General features: G+C 44.3%; 1 protein-coding gene across 2 annotated transcripts in view; it reads left to right on the forward strand.

The window, feature by feature from the left end:
• The window catches only part of LOC113012682 (formin-1), a 49,907-nt gene that overhangs the window by 17,157 nt on the left and 9,243 nt on the right, over positions 1–23,507 (forward strand). For both annotated transcript variants that reach the window (XM_026152977.1, XM_026152978.1), the window contains 11 exons: positions 712–1,415; positions 3,463–3,604; positions 9,300–9,387; positions 12,686–12,747; positions 13,089–13,177; positions 13,869–13,998; positions 14,083–14,229; positions 14,337–14,396; positions 14,477–14,597; positions 19,758–19,850; positions 23,416–23,467. In XM_026152977.1, the coding sequence (XP_026008762.1) occupies positions 712–1,415; positions 3,463–3,604; positions 9,300–9,387; positions 12,686–12,747; positions 13,089–13,177; positions 13,869–13,998; positions 14,083–14,229; positions 14,337–14,396; positions 14,477–14,597; positions 19,758–19,850; positions 23,416–23,467 (1,688 nt within the window). The remainder of the gene's footprint in view (positions 1–711; positions 1,416–3,462; positions 3,605–9,299; positions 9,388–12,685; positions 12,748–13,088; positions 13,178–13,868; positions 13,999–14,082; positions 14,230–14,336; positions 14,397–14,476; positions 14,598–19,757; positions 19,851–23,415; positions 23,468–23,507) is intronic.

Below are 23,507 nucleotides of genomic sequence, written 5' to 3' on the forward strand. Positions count from 1 at the left end.
ACACAAGCACACACAGATGGCTCCCATCAAATGTCCCTTAAAATTTTTAGTTTATCATTTTTCAAAAACGGTGATTTGGAAGAATTTGAAATATGTTTTATCTGCCTATTTAAACAAATTTGCTCTTAGAAAAATGAAAGAGACAGACTAAAGTTCTGGCTGTGTTATAGAATTTGTGCCACTGATGATAATTTGCTCTCTGGGCCACTCCCACGAAAAAGTCTGACCTCCTGAATTTCTGGTGAAAGACATTAATTTTGTTGTAATCTTTCAAATCCACTGCTGACACAGAGAAACATGTACCGTAGTCGAACCACAACAAAGGCTGGGCTAATTCTATTTCTAAACTGACATGAGTTAATAAGGAACATGTGTAAGATTTATTGCAAAACAGTTTATCTTTAAAATCAGTGCTTTGCTTTGTTTGGTTCTCCTTGTTTGAAATGTCAAATAAAAATTGGACTTTGGGGATTTTACTGTAAGAATTGGAAACTAACCTGAGGGAAACATTTAATTGGAACAAAGATGAAGCGATATAATACCCTCTTTAAATAAAGAAGCGTGTACTTGGAAGAATAAGTAGGCACTCTAGTCCAAATTCATCTCAGGGAAAACGCCGTCTACCGCCTGATACGGTTCTGTTGGATGGTGGGAAATGACTAAAGTTGCTGATACTCTGGATTTGTTCTCATGGCAATTTTCTTCTTACAGTCAGAGTTTGAGTTTAAGATGTTCCAGCTGCGTGGTGAGCACGCGGTCTCCATATCACACCTGGAGGGAGTCATTGCCAGTTTGGAAGGAGACAAGCCGTACAACGCAGGACGGGAACGCCGTGAGGTCCGCGATGTTGCTGTGTTCACCGGAGATGACCCCATAACCAAGACCTGCCGCACTGTGGGTATCCAGACGGACCGGGAGACGTTCATTAAGAGCCCCGAGGGCGATGGAGGCGGGCTCGCTCAAAGCCCCAGTCAGAACCTACCGAAAAAACTCAACTTGGACTCGATCGGACTGAATCTAAAGGCTGAAATGGACCAAGGGCCTTCTGCACCGCCGCCGCCGCCGCCGCCACCTCCTCCTCCTCTACCAGGTTTCTCAGGGCCACCAGTACCCCCTCCTCCTCCTCCTTTGCCGGGCAACACTGGAGCCCCGCCGCCACCCCCTCCACCACCTCCTCCTCCCCCTGGGGGTGGCCCACCGCCCCCACCTCCTCCACCACCTCCCCCTCCCGGCTTACCTGGCAGTGGCCCACCTCCTCCTCCCCCTCCTCCAGGAATGGGCCCCCCGCCTCCTCCACCTATGGGGGGATTCGGTCTCGGCCAGAAAGCAGACATGGCCCCACGGAAACCTGCCGTCGAGCCTGCGTGTCCCATGAAGCCTCTGTACTGGACCCGGATCCAGATACAGGACAACAAGTACGTATAAGACAGGATCCACTCCACTGGGGCTCCACTGGACTTCAGTTTACAGCTTAGGTTTTTTTATAGATCTGCAAACTCTAACAAGTGAAAGTGAAGCAAAAAAAATGCCAAACTAGGTTTGATGTCATTGAAAATCTGTGGTGCACTTACAGGGTTTGTCCACCACACCACACTACAGAATTTACTGCCTCTTAAAATGTCCCACACTGTGTGTCATGGTCCCCAAAAAATCTATAACCATAGATTTAGCCATTATATTGTAAATTGTGGGGGGTGTTTTGTTTTTTTATGTTAAACTTTAAGCTAATACTTCAAAATCAAACTTCAGTATGATGATTTTAAAGATGCTTTTGCTGTTTCCTTTGTTACTGATGTAAACATGCTACTGTTAAGGACTGCATGGGTTAGATACACAAATATCCTGCAGTCAAAGGAGTAGCCCTGTCATCCCAGTGCAAATGAAGCTGTAGGCATTATTGGCTCTGGGCTAATGGGCTCTCAGTCTAAGGCTTGAATGCTCCTATTCAAAGAGATTTCAGCGATATGGTTGCTGCACCGCACTCCCTCATCTAAAGGCCCTATTGAGATGCTCTGTAATAGTAAGTGGATTATCCAGACCATTTACTGTGGCTGTGGTTGTTGCCTTTGAGTGCCAGCCTTTCAGCTTTATGGCCTTGTATTTCCATGGCTGGATTAGTGGGGAGAAGCTGAGCTGCGGTTCGTGTTCTCTCGCCGGTTGTGGCCAGCGCTCGAGGACTAAGTGTCTGCACTGCAGTAGTTTCGTGTCAGCTATAAATTTAACTGTTAAGGGGCATTAAATGGGTCAGATGTTTAACTGTAGCTGGATCAGCTGTGTGATCTGTGTTAATGGTGTGAAGGTCTGAGTTATGAGGTTTGGGGGGGGGCTGTAGGGGGGGATGCAGTGTGAGGTTTGAAATGGTGCCCAGTGTCTGAATGTAACCTGAGATGTGGAGTACAGTGGGCAGCGTGTACGACGGGGGGGGGGGGATTTAAAGAATTCACTTATAGCCGTAGTCCAATTAGAAAGTTGTCTTGTGGGTTTTTTTCTTTTTGCTAGGAGGGGGAGTCGGGTCTGAGTTTCTTTAGTAAGCTACGTTCCTGCATCAGAGCCATCAGATGTTTGTTGGACTCGAGGTGGGAGAGAACAAAATCCAAGGATTTGTTAGTTTGTTTTTAAGGCGGTATCATTATAAAGCCTCTTGGCTGCCCTAGATAAATATGCTCACCTCTGCAAATGCATGCTTTGGAGACGCAGCTGAACTTGCCTGACCCTAATCTAGTCACTGTTGAAAGGCAGTTGATTGCTCTGGTATTTAAGCCACGATAAGCCTCCAAGCACTTGCACCCAGTGCGGTTACATCCAGGCTCTCTCAGGTGGCCTGCCGGCTGTAATATCGTTCAATGGTGACCTGCAAGAAGAACTGTGACGTGTGAGGAGATAATAGAATACATTTCGGGTGGGAGGAGCCTGCTGATTGTGGCGTTAATGTCATTTTGACGACCAGACGTGATGGGGGTGGGGGGGAAGCAGAGTGAGGCAGGTTGAGTTGAATTAAACAGTAGATGTGTTTTTAACAGCAAACTGCTGAACGCCCTCTTGACTCTTAGACACCTCTCGTTCTCACTTTGCACCTCCGTTTGTTTCTTTTTCCACGTTACTCGGCAACTTCTGCAACACAGCATTTTGTCCTTTGCCTGGAAATGGTGGTTTATTACAGAGACAGGCTTGTCTTTAAACTTTTATTTCTATCACCCGGGTTATAAACGGCGCTCTTAAAAGTCAAGATTGCGACCGTGGCTGCCAGGTTTTTGTCCAAACAGCAAAATGGACAACATCAAATGAGCTTCCAAACATGGAGAACACTCAATTTTGTTTGATTCAAGTAGCCTCCATGTTGCTAGCCGTTCTATGAGAAGCCTTGACTGTGATCGAATGTTTTACACGCTATAACCTCAGTTTTTCATGGTCTGTTTATATTTAAAAAATTTATGATCCGTTTTTGTTTTGTTTTTTTTGTAGCAACAACACTTTATGGTGTTCTCTGGAGGAGCCAAACATCGTCAACGCCAAAGAGTTTGAGGACCTTTTTTCCAAGGCCACGCTGCAACCGAAGAAGAAGCCGCTGTCGGACACGTATGAGAAGAAAGCCAAAACTAAGAAGGTAGCATCATTGGGCTCCACTCACTCCCCGGCTTGGGTTGTATTGACTTTGGGCGCTGTGTTGAAAGCTTAATTCATCACTGTATTCTTTTGCATGTGGTTATCTTGCACGTTTTGCCAGCTGAGGGCAGGCTTTTTCTTTCATTTCTTTCATCGAGCTTTGTTTAATAGAGGCTTTCTGTCTGCCGTCATCTTCACTCGTAAATCCAAGGAAGAAATAACAAAAGGTGAAACAAAAGGAGGGAAAAAAAATTGATTGCGAGCCTCATCAAGCCCTCCTCCAGATTGTTGTCTGTAGTTGCCAGGTCCTACACTGGCTATCAAGTTCACTCCCTTATGTGTGTGTTGGTGTGTGCTTTTCTCCCCCCCCTATGATCGAGTTCTGCAGTGTGGTGTAACCAGGGCTTCAGGATTATGCTTTTTCCCTTTTGTGCAAGGTAAATTTTTCAAATCAAGAACAAAAAATCAACACAGATGTGCTTTCTGCCCAATTGATCCACTATTCCCTCTACCCCACCAAAGACTCCTCGATGCCGTCGTGTTAAATCCTGCAACTCTGCACCTCTCTCTCTCTCGCAGCCAGCGCTGCGTCAGCGTCCCGGCTGCCTCGCGGTCCCTGCCAAGGCGTCCGAGCAGTTAAAAATCAGCCGCTGCCCCAGACTTTAACCTCTAAATCCATACGCGTCCCCTTTTCTGATCAATTTGTTAAGGCTCCACTCGGCTCCAGAGGGCCAGAACGTGTATATGTGTGTGTCCATCCCAAGATCTCCCGATTCAGTCGGGTCACTCAGACTGTCCAACATTTGATCCAACACAGACAGCCACATCCAGACACAGATCTCGCCAACTGTGTCCTGTCTGGGCTTACATCATTCTAAAGGAGGTTTGGCCCCCATTAATAACAACATGTTGAAGCAAATTCATAACAATCAAAAAAATCCCATGTCCAACATAACACTTGTCCCCTCCCCCCGGTATTTGAAAGAAGGACGTTTGTGCTACACCGGCTGGGTTTGTTATCTGTGTTTAGACTTTTTGTTCTCAGTACTGTGGTTTTATTTAATTTAATTTTATGCAGTTATTTCTGGGGTTAAAGGGGGAATTGTTTCCGGCTGCCTTGACGTTCAGCTCACTGGAAAGGTCATCGGAATAATAGAAACTTGTTTACTTAATAATTTTCTATCCCTGAAAGTTTATACTCTGAGTGACTGGAGGGGAAATAATTTGCGAGGGAGATCATCTAAATAATAACCAGCAGATGATGGTTTCCAAGAAGTTCAGCTGGTTAAAGTACAGGAAAGAAAGGAAAGCGGGCCACATCTTTTTGGGAAGCTGGGGAGTAAGGGGAAACAGTATAACAGAAGATTAGCTGCTTCTGAGCGGAAGGAGGAAAGAAAATGGATAAGGATATCTTAGATGGTGCAAAAGAGAACGCTATAGGCCCCCCAGCAACTGCAGAGTATAAAAGTACACGTTGTTTACTTGTTGTCTGACAGAGTCCTGCAGTACTGAAACAGAGGCAGGCTCACGACCTCCAGGATATTTGGATGACATTGTAGCATTAGTCATGTTACATTAAGTGATACATGTGATTCACAGGCAAGTATTTTTGGCTCATGAGTTGCATCTGCTTAGACTTCTATGAGAGGATGTCACACTGTTTAAATTCCTTCGGGGTGCAAAGGAATAGGGCTTCCACAATTTTCATTGCGTCATCTTTCCACCTAGTTTTGTGAGCGCACCGTCATAGTCCTGGTTGCAAGCGGTTTGATTTTATCAGTTATTCTGAAGCTTAATAAATGTCAGGAAGTGGCTAAATAATCTATGCAAATGTAGTGATGCGTTTGAATCACAGAACAGAAATAAAGTATTCGAATAACTTGCTAAGAAAATTCATATGAGAAGCTAAGCTACTACTTGACCTGCTGTGCAAAAGTCTTGAGCCATTATTCAGTTATCGGAAAAAATGGGAAATGGGTGCAGCAATTATTAAACTGTGCAAACATGCATGGAAATACAATTTATAAGGCAAAAACAGTTTATACTTTAAAGTCAATATTTTTGGTGTGACCACCTTTATTCTTTAACAGAGGCTGAACTCTTTCAGCTTTCTTATCATTTCTGTAAGTAGTCTTCAGGAGTAGTTCTCCAGGCTTCTTGAAGGACATTCAGGGCTCTTCTGTGGATGTTGGCTGCCTTTTGTTCCATTCTGTCAACATGATCCCACCCTGCTTCAGTAACGTTGAGATCCACTGGCTAAAATTCAGCCCCAAATCCTGACAGAGCCTCAACTGTGTTTTACAGATGGCTTTAGATACTCACTGTTGTAACGCTGTTACTGTATCGACAGTGATTTGAACCAGAATTTTCAAATATGGATTCATCACTCCATGAAACCTGTTGTCGGTGCTTTTGAGTCGAGCACTTCTTCTTTTATCCTCCACTTGTCCAATTTCTTTTCTTCACAATTCACACCAATCGGAATCACTGTTGATGCATAAATACTATTTTTATGGCTCTCAAACTGTATTTTCATTGGCATTTTTTAAATATTCCCTAAAATACAAGCGAAAAGTGTCTGAAGATTCAATTTAAAGTTCTTTCTTTGCCAAATTGTCTGTTATGTGCAGACACATTGTTTTTTTTTTTTATGCTTGAAGGATTCATAAGTCAGTGTTGAGTGGCTTCACAGCCACAGCTAAGAAACGTTTTGAAAGGCCGCGAAGAAGCCAGGACGAAATATTCTGCAGGGCTTCTTTCAAAAATACAACAGTGTTTGGCTCCTTAGACGTAAAATATAAAGAGTTTTTCACTGTACTGTATTTCCCATAACTGACCTGTTCTTTCTTCATCTACTTGTTTCAAATTGTAATAGTTGTTTCTTAATAAAATAAGTAAAATAAACAGACTTCTGTAGAAGAGATCAAGAAACTTCATGCGCAGTGGGACATGCTTCCCTTTTTTGATTGTCTGTCTTCCTGTAAGCTTCTGGCAGCGCTGCACCTTCACCTCCCTCTAAGTTGTAGGAGGTTTGTTAATAAATCTGTCTTGTTCTGTAGTTTTCGCAAAAATCATTCTCCCCATGTGGTTCTTTAAACACACTCGGAAGCTTTATAAATGTCTGCCCAGAACAGAGATTTAAGCACGACTGTTGAAAAGACTCTTTTATTCTGGAGGTTCTGATTGGACAGGGATGTAGGTGATAGCTTCTCAGTTTGGCGTGACGTCTTCCTCTGCGCAATACCGGCTGACACACATGTGGGCTACCTGCCTCCCATCTGTCAGCACACTCATTTTCAGTCAACGTTGCCAGCGAATCTGGTTACGTATCTGTATTAAGGAGTCTTTGTTTGTCTCCATTTGTGTGTTTCTGCGTCTGTTTTTATTTGCGCGTCTGCGTGTGCCCGCTTGCTTGAACACACCTGTGTGGTGACGGCACGTCCCCCGCAAGTCATTATGCACTTGCTCAGAAAGTGTTGCCAGAACATGCTAACACCACAGCCCCGGGGGCTGTGGACGGCGAGAGGAGATGAGTGGGTGGGAAAGGAATGTGTGTGTACATTATGCATATGAGCCACTTCCCCGTTTTCCAGCAACTGCACACGCCAAGAGTTGAAACTCGGGGGATGCAGGCGATGCCTACATGAGTGAGTTAATCTTTATCATGTGTGCCATAGAAAAATCAAAGCTCTTGTTTACTCTGGAGCTCGTCTCTCTGCGCCGATTAGCATATCAAAGCTGAGGGGAGCTCTCTCACCGGGGAAGACGGGACCGGGGGTATAATTGCACGCATGTGGCTTCACCCCGATGGCTGGTGGAGGCGATAAAGTATGGGCACCTATGTGAGCGGGGGAGCAGGCGATGGGCACGTCGGTGCATTTTTGAGGATCGAGGAGGGGAGGGAGGGATGATGATGATGATGAGGGAATATTCCGGTTAAATATGCCGGCGTGTGCGTGTACAAATATGCACATTAGTAAACACAAAAACTGAGGTCTCTTTTATGCACATAAATCAGAGCTCTATCAAGTTTATACATGGCAAGTTAACAAACAGCAGCTTTACGGGTTTATGGGAATAACTTATGAGCAATCGTACTACGTTTATTAAAGACATATTTGAAGTCGTGGCTATGACGTGGGAGAGTGGGCGTAAGATTAACACTTCTGGGCGAGACTGGGGTTGCTGAGTGTATCGCAACTGGTTATTGATGGGAAGTCTCGAACCAGTTGTTATTGTAACATTTGCCTGGGTGATTTCAGACAGATAGTCAGAGAGACATCACTGCGGAGCAGGCCGCTCGCTCAGGCGTGGCTGTGTAAACTATCCGTTCGGCTCGGATTCTGCATCACCCAGGCCGCATCGCCTAACACCGGCCACCTGCTTCAGCTCAAGGCTCTGACATCTCAGTGTCTCCTTCCATGATTTTGTTTATTTTCTTAGACTGCTCGCTTTCCCCCCCCTTTCTTCCTCTTTCTCTTGACTCGTCTCCGTTACTCGAGCGTCCTCAGCCGTGTCGGGTCAGTTCTCTTGTTCTCCACCGGAGGGAGCCATTAGCTATTGGTGTCTACCTGTCTCAGCATCAGCATCTCCCGGCTCTCTCCACCTACCCCGAGCTGTTTGCGTGTCTCGAGGCAAGCATCCAACATCACTTGTCTTTTCTCATTAACTTAACTGTTTAGGCTAATTGGCGACTTCTGCAAAGGTTCCTCGCCGCTTTTAGTGCGGCCCATCCAGAGTGGTTAATTAGAGGTGTTGGGAAAGCCTGGTACTCAGCCGTCTCATAGTCCCCAGTGTAGGAGATCCCTAGTGATCCAGGTAATAGAGCTGGAAGCAGCATGGCACCCACTAACGCCCTGTAATGCAATACCAACTTCTAAGGCTTCTGCTCTCCAGCTCCCACTGGACAGCCCAGTAGCCGACAACACCATAATACCTAATGAAGAAGCCTGACACATTAACTTTTAGAGCGGGGCTTTACCTTGCCAAAACGTTCTCTGGTTTTACGGCTAATTCAGTCATAAGTAATTGTGACCATGTGTAGGCACAAATAAAAATCCTGTGAATTTATAGTTACTGCTTCTCTTTGCCGTGCTCTTCAAGACTGTCCTTTTATGGTGCCACTTTTTGCCTTTGTACTTTCACTGCGACTTGATATTTTTTGATTATATCTCGCACGTGTTTTCTGGTAAACTTTGGAGGAGGTGCTTTTCCTAACGTTCGCTTTCTCATTAATGTAACTTGATAAAGAGGGTCCCGGCTATGTGTGTGCGCGCGCCACATTTCCCGGTAGTTTGCGTCACGATGATGGGTTATCACAATTAGTGCTGATTAGTTCGGTCATTTGGGTCAATCCCGGGTGATTCGCCGACTGCTGGGACTAACTGGGGCTTTGGGCGCTCTGTCTCGCTGGTCGTCCGTCACCTGCCACGGAGGGGAACTGGTGAATTTAACCCACCCTCTCGCTGCTCGAATGAACTTTTTATTCACCGTCTGTTCCTCAGGTTATTTGATGTCACATTTTGAATAATGAGGGATGATTTGCGTAAAGAGTAAATGTCATGTTAAGCTAAAAAACTGCATTTTTCTATAACCCATATTTCATATTTGAATCCCCCCACCCCACCCCCAACTCTCTCGATACTTTATAATGTAAATTATTTTGTGGTTTGTTTGGTTTTTTTCTTTCTCTCCAGATTATCAAGCTGCTGGACGGGAAGCGTTCCCAGGCAGTTGGCATCCTGATATCAAGCCTGCATCTGGAGATGAAGGACATTCAGCAAGGTGAAAAAATCTTTTCCAGCGTCATCTAGAAGCTTGCAAACACTACATTATTTTCCTGCCTTTCACAGAACAAACTCGTATTCCGATTCAGCTGCGATAAACTAAATTTACTCTCCTCTTCACCATTAAAGTGAGCAGGACTCCTGAGGAGATGCAGATGGAGTTATTTTTAGAGATGAGATAGTGAACTCTGCAGCAGAGGAGAATTTCCAGTGTCTTGACAGCTACTAATTTGTAACTCCAGACACTTTTTTTCTGGATTAATTTGTTTCAAGTGGAAAGTGGATGATTTTTCCAGTTACCACTGTGGGAAAGAAAAATCCTCAATTTGTCAAAATGTGAGACGGCCACGTCGCGATGAAAGCAGCCTTTCGCTTTTTCTGACAGGCCTCCTGTGCTGGTTAAAGTCAAATTGCCATCTCCTTCATTTTAAGAGCTGAATAGATTGATTGCATTCTTGACGGTTCTGTGGAAAATGCACGCATACATGTGCATGTCTAAAGTCCCTGCATGGGTGAGTAAACGCATAGTATGTGTGTTGGGGACATCATAGGTGGGCCAGGAATTAGTCCGGCCCTGGGACTGTGGCGGAGAATGGCTGCCGCCTGCTTGTCTGAGCATGCGGCCAGCAGATCTGTTTATTGTAGCCAGTGACGGTTTCCACAAGCCTAATGGGACTGACACCCCACTAATGATCTAAGCATGTACAAAACCACGTTCCACAGTTAGCAGACACTGCGCTACCACATAAAACCAACTCAAAACACAAGCCAGAAAAGCGGATACACCAGGACAACCATCCTGTTTCGATTTCTTTTTTTCTCCCCCCTTTCAGTTCAGTTTCTCTTCTGTTCCAGTGTCAGTTTGGTAAAAAAAAGGCCGGCTCACACCCAGCGTGAGGCTGCTTCCTTGTGCTTTAATGGGAGGTGTATGCGAAATGGACAATTTGAATTTGACAATGAAGGACAGCACCTTAATAAGCACTTCTGAGGGCGCTAGTCCCTTGCTTCGCCTGCTTGCCTCCCCTTTGTTGCCAAATTAAAAGGACATGGTACATGTAATGTAATTACAGCTACTAGGGAGGGAGAGAGTGGGAAGCAGGGAACTAGAGAAGGCAGTACTCGGGTTAAGAGCAAGGGGGGGTCAAATGCACCCGTGGAAGTGACTGGGCGACCTCAAGGGCCACCATGGTTCAAGGGCAAAGGGAGGCTCTCCCCCCCCACACACACCACACACACCACACACACACACACCACACACAAACACCACACACACACACACACACACACACACACACACACACACACACCACACACACACCACACACACACCACACACACACCACACACCACACCACACACCACACACCACACACCACACACCACACACCACACACACACCACACACACCACACACACCACACACACACACACACACACCACACACACACCACACACCACACACACACCACACACCACACACACACCACACACACACCACACACACACACCACACACACACACACACACACCACACACACACCACACACACACCACACACACACACACACCACACACACACACACACACACACACACACACACACCACACACACACCACACACACACCACACACCACACACACACCACACACACACCACACACAACACACACACCACACACACCACACACACACACACACCACACCCCACACACACCACACACCACACCCCACACACACACACCACACACACACACACACACACACACACACGAGTGAAAAGTGGAAGGAGAGGGTGTGAAGCCGTTGGCAGGCACGCTTTGATCTGTGGGTGTGGAGAGATATCCGGCTCCCCTCGGATCAGAGTGCTCCTGTGCACACTGAAGCAGGCCCCCTTTGGTGGGTGATTGACGGCTGCGTGGCTGAGGGACTGAATAATCCACTCTAATAAGATGTAGGAAATGGACCTCCAGCGTTTTCTCTGATCCAGACGTCGGGACCACATTGACAGCTTCTCTGCAACAGAACAGCTGGGAACCAGAACGCAAATTGTTACCTTGTTAGGTGGAAGTAGTCGCTGGCCAAAATTGTTAACATTACCTGTGCAAGTTTAATACACGAGACATTCAACTGATAAAAAAAGAAAGAAATCTGTTCTAAAGACATTTTTGCAGACCTTTTTTTGTTTGGTTTTTAATGTGTTTTGATAATCAGAAGTGCCTTTTTACTTCCATTGGTTTCAGTATAATTAAGACAAGGACAAAGCACCAGATTCTCCTGCACTGAGCAGCTCACACCAAAACAATCAGGATGAATAAGCAGCCGTGTAGTCCAGCAGAAACACATGTAAACTAGATTTTATGATGTTCAGCTTTCTTCTTTTGGGTCAAATAAGTGTCATAAGTTTTGTAAATTTCAGCAGGTTTAGCTGATGTGGTATGTTGTGTAGTTTATGATGGCAAATGTTTGCAAACTTTAGCTTAAATTTGCAGCATAAATTGCTGATATTAGTTTTCGACTGATTGACGCGTCTCCTCTGTGGCCACGGCAACTGAGTAGCGCATTTCAGAGGAGCAGGTCGTGCACAGACCTTCTCGGCTGACAGCGACCAGACAACCATGAGCTGATCCAAAAGCAGTGTTGACCGTACCCACTTCTACGTGCATCACTAAGCTATAAACCTACGACACGGTCTCTTTCTGTGATCGTTTCATTTTGCCTTCTGTTTACACACTCGAACGTACAAAAACCTTTTAAACGATTGCCTGTTGCATTCACTTCCTATCTGCTCCGGCATCCTTTGTTTTTCCTTAGTGCACCATCTACTGCCCACCTCAAACTCATTAGTTGGCTGTTGGTGGTTCTAGCTGTGAGCTCTGAGGTTAAGCAGTTTCAGGCTTTCCTTTCTTTGCCGTGCTGACGGGCTTCGTCCCCCAGTTCGCTTGTCCACGACAAGAGGGGGGAAAGGAGCTTCGGCGTACACTCAGCATCTGCGGTCTCAGACTCAAGTGTGCTCAGCCTGGCCACACTCCCAGCTTTACTACCTCAAGCTAATATTGTAAATTAGGTGTATAATTCAGTTAAATGGCAACTGAGTTATGCACTTCACTTGTTTTGTTTGTTTTTTTAATGTCATTCTTTGTTTTACTGGTTTGGGAAATCTTTTTCTGTCAAATATGAATATAGGCTCTATAAAGCTGCCACAAATGTAATGTTCCATTATTCAGCCTGTAAGTAAATTAAAGGGCTGTTGTGGGTCTGTTCTTTATAACACCGACTGCTTCTGTTATCTTTTCCAGCTGTTCTTAATGTGGACAATTCTGTGGTGGATTTGGAGACAATTGAGGCTTTATATGAAAACGTAAGTAGCGTGTGTGTGACATTTAAATGTCTAAACAAAAGTTTCTAAAGTTTTCACAAGTTTAAAATAAAACTAGATAACATCTACATCAGGGGAAATTATCATTCGACTCCCTGCTGAATTTGTACGTTTTCTCTAATTTTTTTTTTCTGTTAGCTTCATTTTAATGGCGAGATACAGAATATCAATATTTCCCCCACTATATATGGTGTTACCGAAGCAAATAAGGTTTCTATACAGATGCATCTTAAAATCTTCTCTAACAAAAAGTTGAATCACGTATATTTCATCACAGTATTGAGCCACATCTTTGTAATGACCTTTGCATTGTCTCTCCATAGAGGGCCACCAGTGACGAGATGGAAAAGATAACGAGACATTATGAGACATCCAAAGAAGACGAAGTGAAACTGCTGGACAAACCTGAACAGTAAGATTTTGTTTTGAATCAGGTCTCACCAATTTGATTATGTGTGAAAGGATACAGAGATATAGAGCTATGGATATCTATCTCAGGGCTTCGTCATTAGTTTCTGCACAAAGTGTGCATTTTTACATAGCCTTTGCGTACGTGCAAAAATGTGCATTAATGGACACTGCTTCAGTAGTTTTTGTCAGGGTTAAGCAGTCCAGCCAGTTAACGAGGCCTGGATCCAGCGGTGCCATTCAGCCTGGCCTTCCTATTTCCATGTTTGACCAGAGCTGTCACTATAGCCTCCTGAGTCATCCCTACTCAGTGTCTACCTCCATCAGCAGGGTCTAATCACACAGGATGTTACCACTCCACTCCGCTCCCCTCCGACACGGCACTGTTTACATAAGTCGTCCCGCATCAGGCCAGAGCTACCTTTGATCAGTCTCCGTGCGCCGCTCGCCGCTTTCCTCCACCCGACCCCGCGGACCTTTCAAACCCAGCCGAGCAGCGCGGCTCATGACTAGCAGCTGCCTGCCTGCGAACAGCAACGTTGACTCAGTCAGCCTGCGTGGGGAAGCTGGGCCTGCCAAGGACCCAAAATAGTTCTTCCTGTTAGACGTTTTGTTTAATTCTGTCATAACACATCCCATACTCTTCCACCTCCTTCTCATCCTCTCTCTGCCCCTCCTCCCCTTTTGTTTTTCAGGTTTCTCTATGAACTCTCTCAAATTCCGGACTTTGCGAGCCGAGCCCGATGCATCATCTTCCAGTCGGTATTCCTCGACACCGTCTCTTCTATACGTCGCAAGGTGGAGATCATCTCCAACGTCAGCAAAGTAAGAACGTCACGACAACAAACTGCTTAAAAAGTGTCCGCCTACAAGAACTAACCCCAAACAAACTGTGTTTGTCAATGTCAGGAGTTGCTTGATTGCAACAGTTTGCGGGATATAATAGGTCTCGTTCTGGCCTTTGGGAACTATATGAATGGAGGGAACAGGACGAGAGGGCAGGCTGATGGCTTTGGGCTGGAGATCCTCCCCAAGCTAAAGGACGTCAAGAGCCGGGTAAAACCGTTAAAGGCTCTAAAGTCTTATAAAAGTAGAGTAATATCCTAGTGAGCTGATTCATGCCCTTTATCTTAATTGTCTGTTTTGCTGTTTTCTTTCTTCAGGACAATCGCATGAACTTGGTGGATTACGTGGTTTTATACTACTTGCGTAATTTTGATGAGGTAAATTAATCATTTTTAAAAAAATAAAGTTTAACAGCTTTTAAATGTCTCCTAAGTAACACGTTGCTTCATTATTGCAGCATGCTGGTACGGAAAAGAGTGCGTTCCCTCTGCCAGAGCCACAGAACGTCTTCCAGGCTTCTCAGGTTAAGTTTGATGACCTCGCCAAAGACCTCCGAAAACTCAAGAAAGATCTGACCGGTACGACGTGCCCCACTCGTATAAGCGGGTTCATTTCTACCACATTGAATTTATTGCTTAGGTTATCTTTGTTCCCCAGTAAATCAGTCAGCGTAATTGTATACATTACCATCTTTCACCAGAGCAGTTTAAATGTAAATGCACATCCCGTGGACTCTCCCCTCCCTCTGCAGGGAGGTTTCTGGGTTTATTCAGGACCTCGAATGGCCCGAGGGAGCCTTTCCCAATTCCCAGATATTGTATCTTAACAACCGTGTCATCATAACACGACAGGCTTTCCTGTTACAGGACTAGTGGCAAGACATTTGGCATCTTTATATCTTTGTCTGTGCAGCATTTAAAGCTAGAGTAAAACCCAAAAAACAAATTCCAGGTCACTGAGGATACATCAGAGGGACAATAGGGGGATTAAAAATTAAATACACTTTTGATGTTCTGTGCTGGTAGTGTCCTGGGCGCCGAGCCACTCAGTAACCCAGCCAAGCAGCCAGTTAGTCTTGGCCAGGGCCACACGGAGGTTAAAGGCGATGCCCCCCGGTGCCCCTTGTGTCTGTCGTTATTTAAATCAACCAATAATACGGCATATGAAAGCAATTAGATATGCTCCACAGCTCTCCCCTGCGTCTTTCAGATTGCTGTTAAAGCCCTCTCCTCTCTGACCCGAGGGAAAAATACAAAGAGTCTACTAAAGTACCCAGACCCACCTCAAGCTGTCACTCATTTATTAGGAAAAATGGAAGACCTGAAGACAATAAATGCAACACGAGGGCCTTCGTATTTGATCTCTGCTGCAACGCAGTCTGGCACAGTAGTCCTTAGGGGTATTTGCATCACAGGGCAAGCCCTGGATTCTGGATGTTTGCTGAGCTCCACCTATGACTCCCACCATTTTTATCCTCTCCAGCCGCCAGGAATAAATATTTATGCCAGGCTATTATAAACCAGCCAAAAGAAAGCAACTGGTCTTAATTATAAAGCTAACACAGATCACTTCCATCCACATCGAGAGCACTGCCTGACACTGAGAAGCTAACATCGGATCACGCTTTGGTTTACTCGCACTGTTTGACTTTGGCGAGCAGAGCAGCCCACCCCTCAGGTGGTGACTGCAGTGGTCGCCGGTGTCTTGCCCTGCAGCCTTGGGTCAGAGGCAAGGAGTTGTGATGCTGAGAGTGAGAACTTCATCCCTGCTGAGCTTAGTCCACCTCCGTGGGCCATGGGCACATTTAGGATACTGTATGTTTCTGAGCTTTGAGCTGAGTTGCTCCGGAGAGGGCTTGCCGTCCACTTGGCTGCCCTCTTCTTCACTGGCTTGTGCAGAAACGTGATCCTCTTTTGATGGGGCTTCCTGTTTGGGAAGAGGGTGATGACCTTTTCTGTGCTGCTCTCAGAGGGAGAGGGATGAGTGAGAGGCCATAAGGACTTAAACCTACTGTAGGACTCGGAGCTCCCAGTGAGACAAACCATGCTGTGGTTAATTTGTGCGTCAGTCTTTAGAACTCGGCACTAAAGATTAAGTTTATCATTAAAATTTGGCACAACTCAAAGTTCTTAAGTCTTCCCAGAATTCCTTTTCCCTTCTCGACCAGCGGCTACCTACTAAAAGATCTCTTTAACAGCCACATAATTGAACCAGACAGATGGGAAGGGATGCAACCAAATGAAATGGGATCAAATAAAAAGAAACAGTCAGAGCTCATTTGCTGCTCAGGGGAGTTTAGTGTTTCACAGAAGTCCCGGCCTAGGTTAGGCATTCATCACTGTGGCAAATCAGACAGTGTCCCGATTTTAAATGGCCTTTTAATGTCAGGTTCAGGCTGGGCCTTTAGCCTGAGGCCTGTTTTACGATGGAGCCTCAGCTTGGAACAGAATGAGTGAATTCTGTTGACCAAACAAGGCAAAAATTACTCTAAAATCGGATCCTTTTTTATGTTGGTTGATTTGTTGCAAGTAATCGTGCGATTTTCTAGCTTTTTGAATACGAATAAATTTGTCAGCACATTGCAGAATGGCTGCATAGACCCGGATAACCCCAGGTCCATATGTCACATACCCAAAGAGCTAAAAAATGGATGGATGCATTTGAAATGTAAAGTTTGTCTATATCTGTAAAGATATAGACAAAAGCACCTTTTCCTTTTAATGCATCTTGAAGCCATATTTCAGTGCTGCTGCTGATATTCAAAGTCCTGCCTGAAGCTTCTACCTGTCAGTGCTGTATTTCCAGCAAAAAAGGGAGAAGAGTTGTAGTTAGGTGGATATGAGTTGATTTATGAGGGATGGAAAGGAGAGAGAACGCCTTACCCTACGGCAGTCTCCTGGCTGGCCTTGCTGAGAGGTGATAGCATTTTTCATCCCATAGAAAGGAGAGCTGGATACTGACAGACCACTGGAACTAAAGATAATTGGAGATCAGTGAGAGAATTCACTTTCCAGGTATAAATAACTAGAATGTGCCACGGCTGGAGCACTGGACTGGTTTAACCTCCTGGGGGGAAAAAAGAGTGCAGCAAAGTTTATGAAGTTCACTGTTACATTCTGAATATAACTTACATTAAAATATTTAAAAAAATTAATTATCAAATGAGTTAAAATGTTCTGAGGAGGATTTTTATCTTTTCTCTCGTTTACTGTGCGTCTCCTCGTCTCATTTGTTTGCTTCTTCGGTGGATTTTGCTTCCTCATGAACCAGAGCTTCACAAATGGGAGGTAGTGGAGTGTAATGGGCACATTTGTGAGACCGAGCCATCCATCAAACAGCCATGGTTGAGATCTTGTGGTGTTCCGCAGAGTCTCCGTCCACTCGTAGGCTTTGTCTTTAAGTCGACTTTCCGTAGTTGTGAATTGTCCTGGCTGGCTGCGATTTCCTGGTAGCTTCAGCGGGGGCTCTTGCTTACAACAGTAAAAATCATAAGTACATGTTAACATCAAAAGCTCCCATTTTCCAAACCACACAGGGTTGGAAAATGGAGCAAAAGTCTGTCTTTCTGTTTGTTTTTCTTCCCACTTAACCCCATCACCACCACCCAAATTTTTTTTTTTTCAATATTTCTGTTTTTTAAACGCACAATTGTTGGCCCATTACCTCATATTATGCAAGTCTCACATTTGCATATAATGGATTCAACAGTGTCTCCTTAGAAATGCATGTTTTTGTAAGTGTTGCTCGAGTTAACTCTGTTCATCCTCCTCGTTGCTGTACCTATGACTCTTTGGCTTTGTTCATGCATGTTCTTAAAATATTGCTGCTTTTTTTTTTTTACTACTTTTTGCTGCTTAAACATTGTCCACCAAAGTCTTAGAAGCAAATCACAATAAAAAAAATACAGCAATGCATAAAACCAGTGCTCTCTGATCAGTGATGTGGGAACTGGGATTTAAAGGGCAGAGCTGTTGTTGTCTGGACAGAGAGCCCAACAAAGCAAAGAGTAAAAATCCTGTTTTTATGTTCTACTACATCCTCCCAATGTTGGCTCTGTAAATTGTGTATGGTGCGCATGTATATATGCAGTACCTCTGATGGTAATTCACATTATTATTATTTAAATTTAATTAGTTTATTCAGCGTCCTTTTAAATGAGAAGTCTTATTTAAGAAGATATTATTAGGTACACCTATAAGAAACCATTTAAAGTACATTAAATAGGTGCTGTAAATTTCAGTGCGTACTTTAAAATAAATTTCTTTCATTATACTTTTTTACTAAAGATTAAAAAATGCATTTGTAATGCAAGAAGACTATTAATTTACATTAATTTACAGAGCTGATTAAGTCGTCTATTACTCCATTATCTTTAAAAAAAAACTTGCATGCAAACATTAAGATTAGTTTTTTTACTTAAGCTTAATTTTTGTACGTATTTGCGATTAGCTCACTTACACTCACGTTACCATTAACGGAAGTTTGGCTTTATTTTTCTGGCCTGATGGCGTCAGTCATTTGCTTGCAGGAGAGTCCTCCTCCTGAATGCACTTTTTTCCAAAAAATGTATTATCACTCCAAGACAATGTCTCAAACCCGAGCCCTGGGCTTTTATTCTTTACAGCTGTTGTGTTTTTGTGGGCTTCCTCCTTGCGGCCTTTGCTGTCTGGACCACATTTGGAAGCGAGCCGCCTCTAAATTGTAGACTTGCTGTTTTGAACACTTTTTTTTTAATGGGTCTTTTTGAGTCGGGGGATTTTTGTTAAGGAAACGTGGTTTGTCCAAACAGGATATTTTGGTTGTCATGTTTGTGTGCTTGCTGAGTTCTGTCTTTTTATTTGAATAACTGCTGGCTCCCACTTTTAAATAGAGCCCTGGATTCCAGAACGAGCGGCTGTTGACGTAGTTGCGTCTCAGTTTTAATGCTGGGATGTCGTGCTTCCTGTCTCGTTTAATAAGACACCCAGTAAATAAAACCAAGCAATAGAGCGGGTTTACCGGACTACAGGTGCGGCAGCTCCGCATGCAAACGCACGAGAGCCAAACTGAGATGTTAAAGCGGCGACACAGTGAAGTTAGACTGCGGCCAGACCTGTTAATGCTCTTGTTCTGTTGCAGAACTATTTAGCTATGCTGTCATAAGCAAGTTTAGGTATTTATTGCTGCCATTAATGACTTACAGGTTGAAGGATTGTGCAAAGTTCTTTTTGCCAGGCGTCTGTGTGTGTGTAGTTACAGTTGAGAGGAAATGGGGAAAGGTTCGGCTGGAACACGCTCACTCACGGCTGTTTCCTCTGAACTTGTGTGAGTTGGATCATTTGGCACGGCAGAGGGGGGGGGGCATCCACAAACAGCAAACACATCTGCTCCGCTCACACATGTGGCCAGCGCTGAAGGTAGAATACAAATGAAATGGTCACCATTGTGTAAACTAGTTTTAAATAAACCTCGACAATATGCAAACTGGCATGTGCCTGATGCGTAAATCTGGGAAATCTGAGGATGGGTGAGAAAACTGGTTTAAATGTGGAACTACAGGACAAAATAAAAGCGCAGCTTTGTGCTTACTGTAAGCACTCGTTTAAGGCCAAATATTACAGGCAAAAACATCTATGCATTACACTCTGAATATTTGTATTTTATAAAGATGAAAAAACGGTGCATTCGTATATCTGTACCTCTCACTTTAGGCCCTTCTTTCATCTCTTTTTTCTTTCTTTGTTCTTTCCTTCTTCTAGCGTGTGAGAAGGATGTGCAGAAAGTCTGCGCTAACTCATCAGAAGAACACCTGCAGCCTTTCAAGGACAAGATGGAGGGATTCGTCTGTGCTGGTGGGTGAAGTTAACATGTTCCTGTTTATCTAAAACAAGGAAAGAAATGTTCCTTATTTTTCTTCTTTGTAGTTTTACTCTTAAGTGCCATGATCATGTAAATACGTGTGGATTTGATGTTTTTTCTGAGGAATGTCTCATTTCACATGGCTGCTTTTACCTATAAGAATCCTCCAAAAATAATGTCCACAGTCTTCATTATCAACACTAAATATTTGCCAAAACATAACACAAAGATTACTATTTAAATTAGTACAATTACTATTGTGATGTGCGTGTAAACCTTGGCTTTCCTTTCCAAATGTTCAGCAGTAACCATTTCCTGCTGCTGTTAAATTAAGATGAGGGATACGTTGTTTAATCTTTCCCGCTCCCTTTAAATGACACTGAAGTCCTTTCCCTCCAATAGCCATAATGGATGTTTGCCCTCACTCGTGCTCATGAGTGGGCCTGGCTCATGTGAAGGTGTTTTAAAAAATAAAACAATCATTTGGAGAGATGATTTACAACCAGTGAGATGGCTGCAAAACCGAGCTCCGGGAGACAGAAAGGCCCCGTTTTCACCCTGACACACAGCATGAGTCCTTTTTAAAACGGGGAGCTGTAATTATGTTTTGTTTTTTGGGGTTTTTTGCTACGTCAGACAGTCAGCTCGTTGGTAGAGAACCCGTCTCCTGGTGAACGTGGGTGTTTTTGTTCTTGCTGAGAAGGGGCGTCTCGGTGCCCTGTAAGACAGCATGAGGACAGGAGTCTACAGGCCTGTAGAAGAGATCACGTTGCGTTTAACATGGGTCCTATGTACTCGTGGGTTCCATAAAGCTGGCAGGACATCCTTAGCTGTGGCCTAATAAAGCCGACTCGCCTCGGTGGATCACTCTTAGGGACCAGGAGCAGATCTGCACTGACAAACTCGGACCATCTTGTCTCCTTTCTGACCCACGCATTAGCAAAGTCCTCTAGTGTTCGCTTGTCAAACTCATTTTACACAATGGGCCACATATAGCTCACTTAAGTGGGCCGAAGCAGTAAAACTCCACTTTTTGACGGTGTAAAGAGTTTAACTGCACATTTTAATGCTTCAGATTTCTTAATATAAGAATAAGCTGTGCAATTTCATCTCCGTCTATGTGATAAACCAAATTCTGCTGTAAATAAAATAAATCTCTCAGCACGACTCTTCAAGCTTAGAAATGACAAAATTAATGTGTAAAACTGCAGAAATAGTTCTGGTATATTATTGCACAAACTATGCTGGAATTGTATTAATTTCCAGAAAATTTATTATGGTATTCACTGTGGATCCACTTAAAAAAAAACATACGTTTCTACAGTAGATGGTGAAAAAACTGAAACTTTTGTCATTAAGTGGTTCATTAATCATTACTTAATTACTTTGGCATAGTATAAATGTCTGTGTGGGAGGTCTTTATCAGTAGAAAAAGATGTAAAACTAAAAAGTCCAAAATGTATACCCCCCTCCACATTTTCCGAGGCTATCCAGTGGATTGGAGTGGACCTAATGTTTGATATCCCTGCTTTAGGGTGATGAGAATTCCTGGAAATGACCCAAAAGGAAGAGTGTAGGGAAATCCACCACATCTGATTTAAACCACTTTCGCTAACTGAAGTGAGGCAACAGTGGTAGCTTTAATATTGTGATCACATCCTTAGGCCTGGTGGTGCCTGCATAAATGGATACTGTGGTTCTAGAAACTGAGCAGTGAGCCAGCTGAGCCCTCTTGTCTCAAAGGCTTTCTACCTGAACGGCAGTATGTAACCATAATTACGAGACTTCCATTAAAAATAAACAATTCTCCATTGCTCTTATCCTGTAACCTTTATCCTCTGGAATTTGCTTGTTCTTTTATTTTAATTTCTCCGTCATATGTCCAACCTTAAATTTTATATTTATTTCATCCTGTATACTGATTTTCTGGAATATGCCTCGGTTTGTTTCCTTTGTTTAATCTTAAAATAAAAATCCAGGTTACGCTTTTTCTTTTTAAACACATCTAATCAACCACTTTTTTTTCTTTGCCGTTTTATTGGACGCTCTGAAACCTCTGGGGATACTGACACTGGCATATTTTTCATGTTGAATATACACCGTGACTAATTGAAAACAAATTCCTGCGCCTTTTTTCATTTTTTTTATCTCGGCTTGCGTAAATCTCGTTTCACCGTCTCTCCTCGGAAAATGCGTGCGTATCATCACCTCCTCGCGCTTCCTTTGTTGTTAGTGAGTCAGTAACCAAAACTCCACTCGCTCAGACTGCCTGTGAATTACGTAGATGAAGTGAAATTTGCGCTTAACAACTGTCCAAGGAGCCACTTCTAATCTAAAGTCTTTGAGATGTGTCTCTGTTCTGTTAGTGGAGTTGTTCAGGGGTGAAAAGGGGTGTTTGGTTTGTTTTTATATCTCCAGCATCCCCTCTCAGACTGCTCTACATCTCTTTGTCATCTGGCTGCGAGGTAAAGCGGCAGTTTGGAAAAGTGTGTCAGAGTTTTAAAGCCTCGCTTTATTGTCCTTCTCAGCATGCGCGTCTCATAACTTTCTAGTTAGCGACTAGTGGTTTCATGTTTGCACGGGGGAGCGGAGGAAGAGAAACTTCACACATCCTCTCCCTCTCTGAGCCAATCTCTCTCTCGCTCTCCCTGAACCCTCCCTCCCGACTCCTATGCCACCTCTGCAAAGTCGCACCAGAGGGGTACCTCAGGCGCCAGCCTGACCCCCACTGAGACTAACGCCATTGGTCACGGCCCCCCCCCCCCCCCCCCCCCCCCCCCCACCACCTCCCTTTATCCCAGACATTGCCACCCCCCCTTCATTAGGTTTACCTTAACCCTCTTGCCCACATACATGTTTAAAAAAAAAAAAAAGAGAGAGAGATGAAAAGTAAACCGGGTGGTTGATCGAAGGCTTTAGTTCACCTTCTCCCAGAAGACCCCCAAACCTGCCTTTGAACAATTTTTTGGAGACTTCCCCCTCTTAAATCTTCAAGTAGGAAAGGTCCCCCATCATTGTAAAAAGGATGAATCTGGAAAAATGCTATAAATCTGAGATCACAGGCACTCTCTGGCCCTAGATAAATTCTTGCACCTCGGCCTGGCCCGCCGCACACATCTGCCTTGCATTTAGACACTTTTACATGGCAGGAGTCCACAGGAGCCTCCAGTTCCCAAGCCTCTCCGCTCAGCCCTCCACCCCGGCTTCAGCACTGCATCGACAACACACACACAGACACGCACACCTCAGCAAACGGACCACCATCCTGAGGCTGAGGTGAGGATTCGCTCTCGTGGGGACTCGCGTGCACAAACACACAGAAGTAATGTCAGACTTTACAAAGTGCTTAACAGTTGCTTGGATAACATGCTCACCGTCAGTGACATCTCAACCCCCACAGCCCTTCTTCTTCTCCCCTCAGCTTTGAGGATGATTAATGAACACAGCGCCCCCCTCTGGAGTCCGCTTTTAATGAAACATTTGGTTAGCAGTGTCTACACAAGCCTCATATTTTGCCCCATGACCTGTCTGAATGTTTTCTTTCTGTGTTTTTTGCAGCTCAAAAGGAGCATTCTGCTGAAGAGGACCAACTTAATGCAGCACAGAAGAGGTGGGAAATGCACTGTAACAGCTACAAGCTAATAAATGTT

Source organism: Astatotilapia calliptera, chromosome 19, assembly GCF_900246225.1.
Source record: "Astatotilapia calliptera chromosome 19, fAstCal1.2, whole genome shotgun sequence".
In the NCBI taxonomy this organism is placed as follows: Eukaryota; Metazoa; Chordata; class Actinopteri; order Cichliformes; family Cichlidae; genus Astatotilapia; species Astatotilapia calliptera.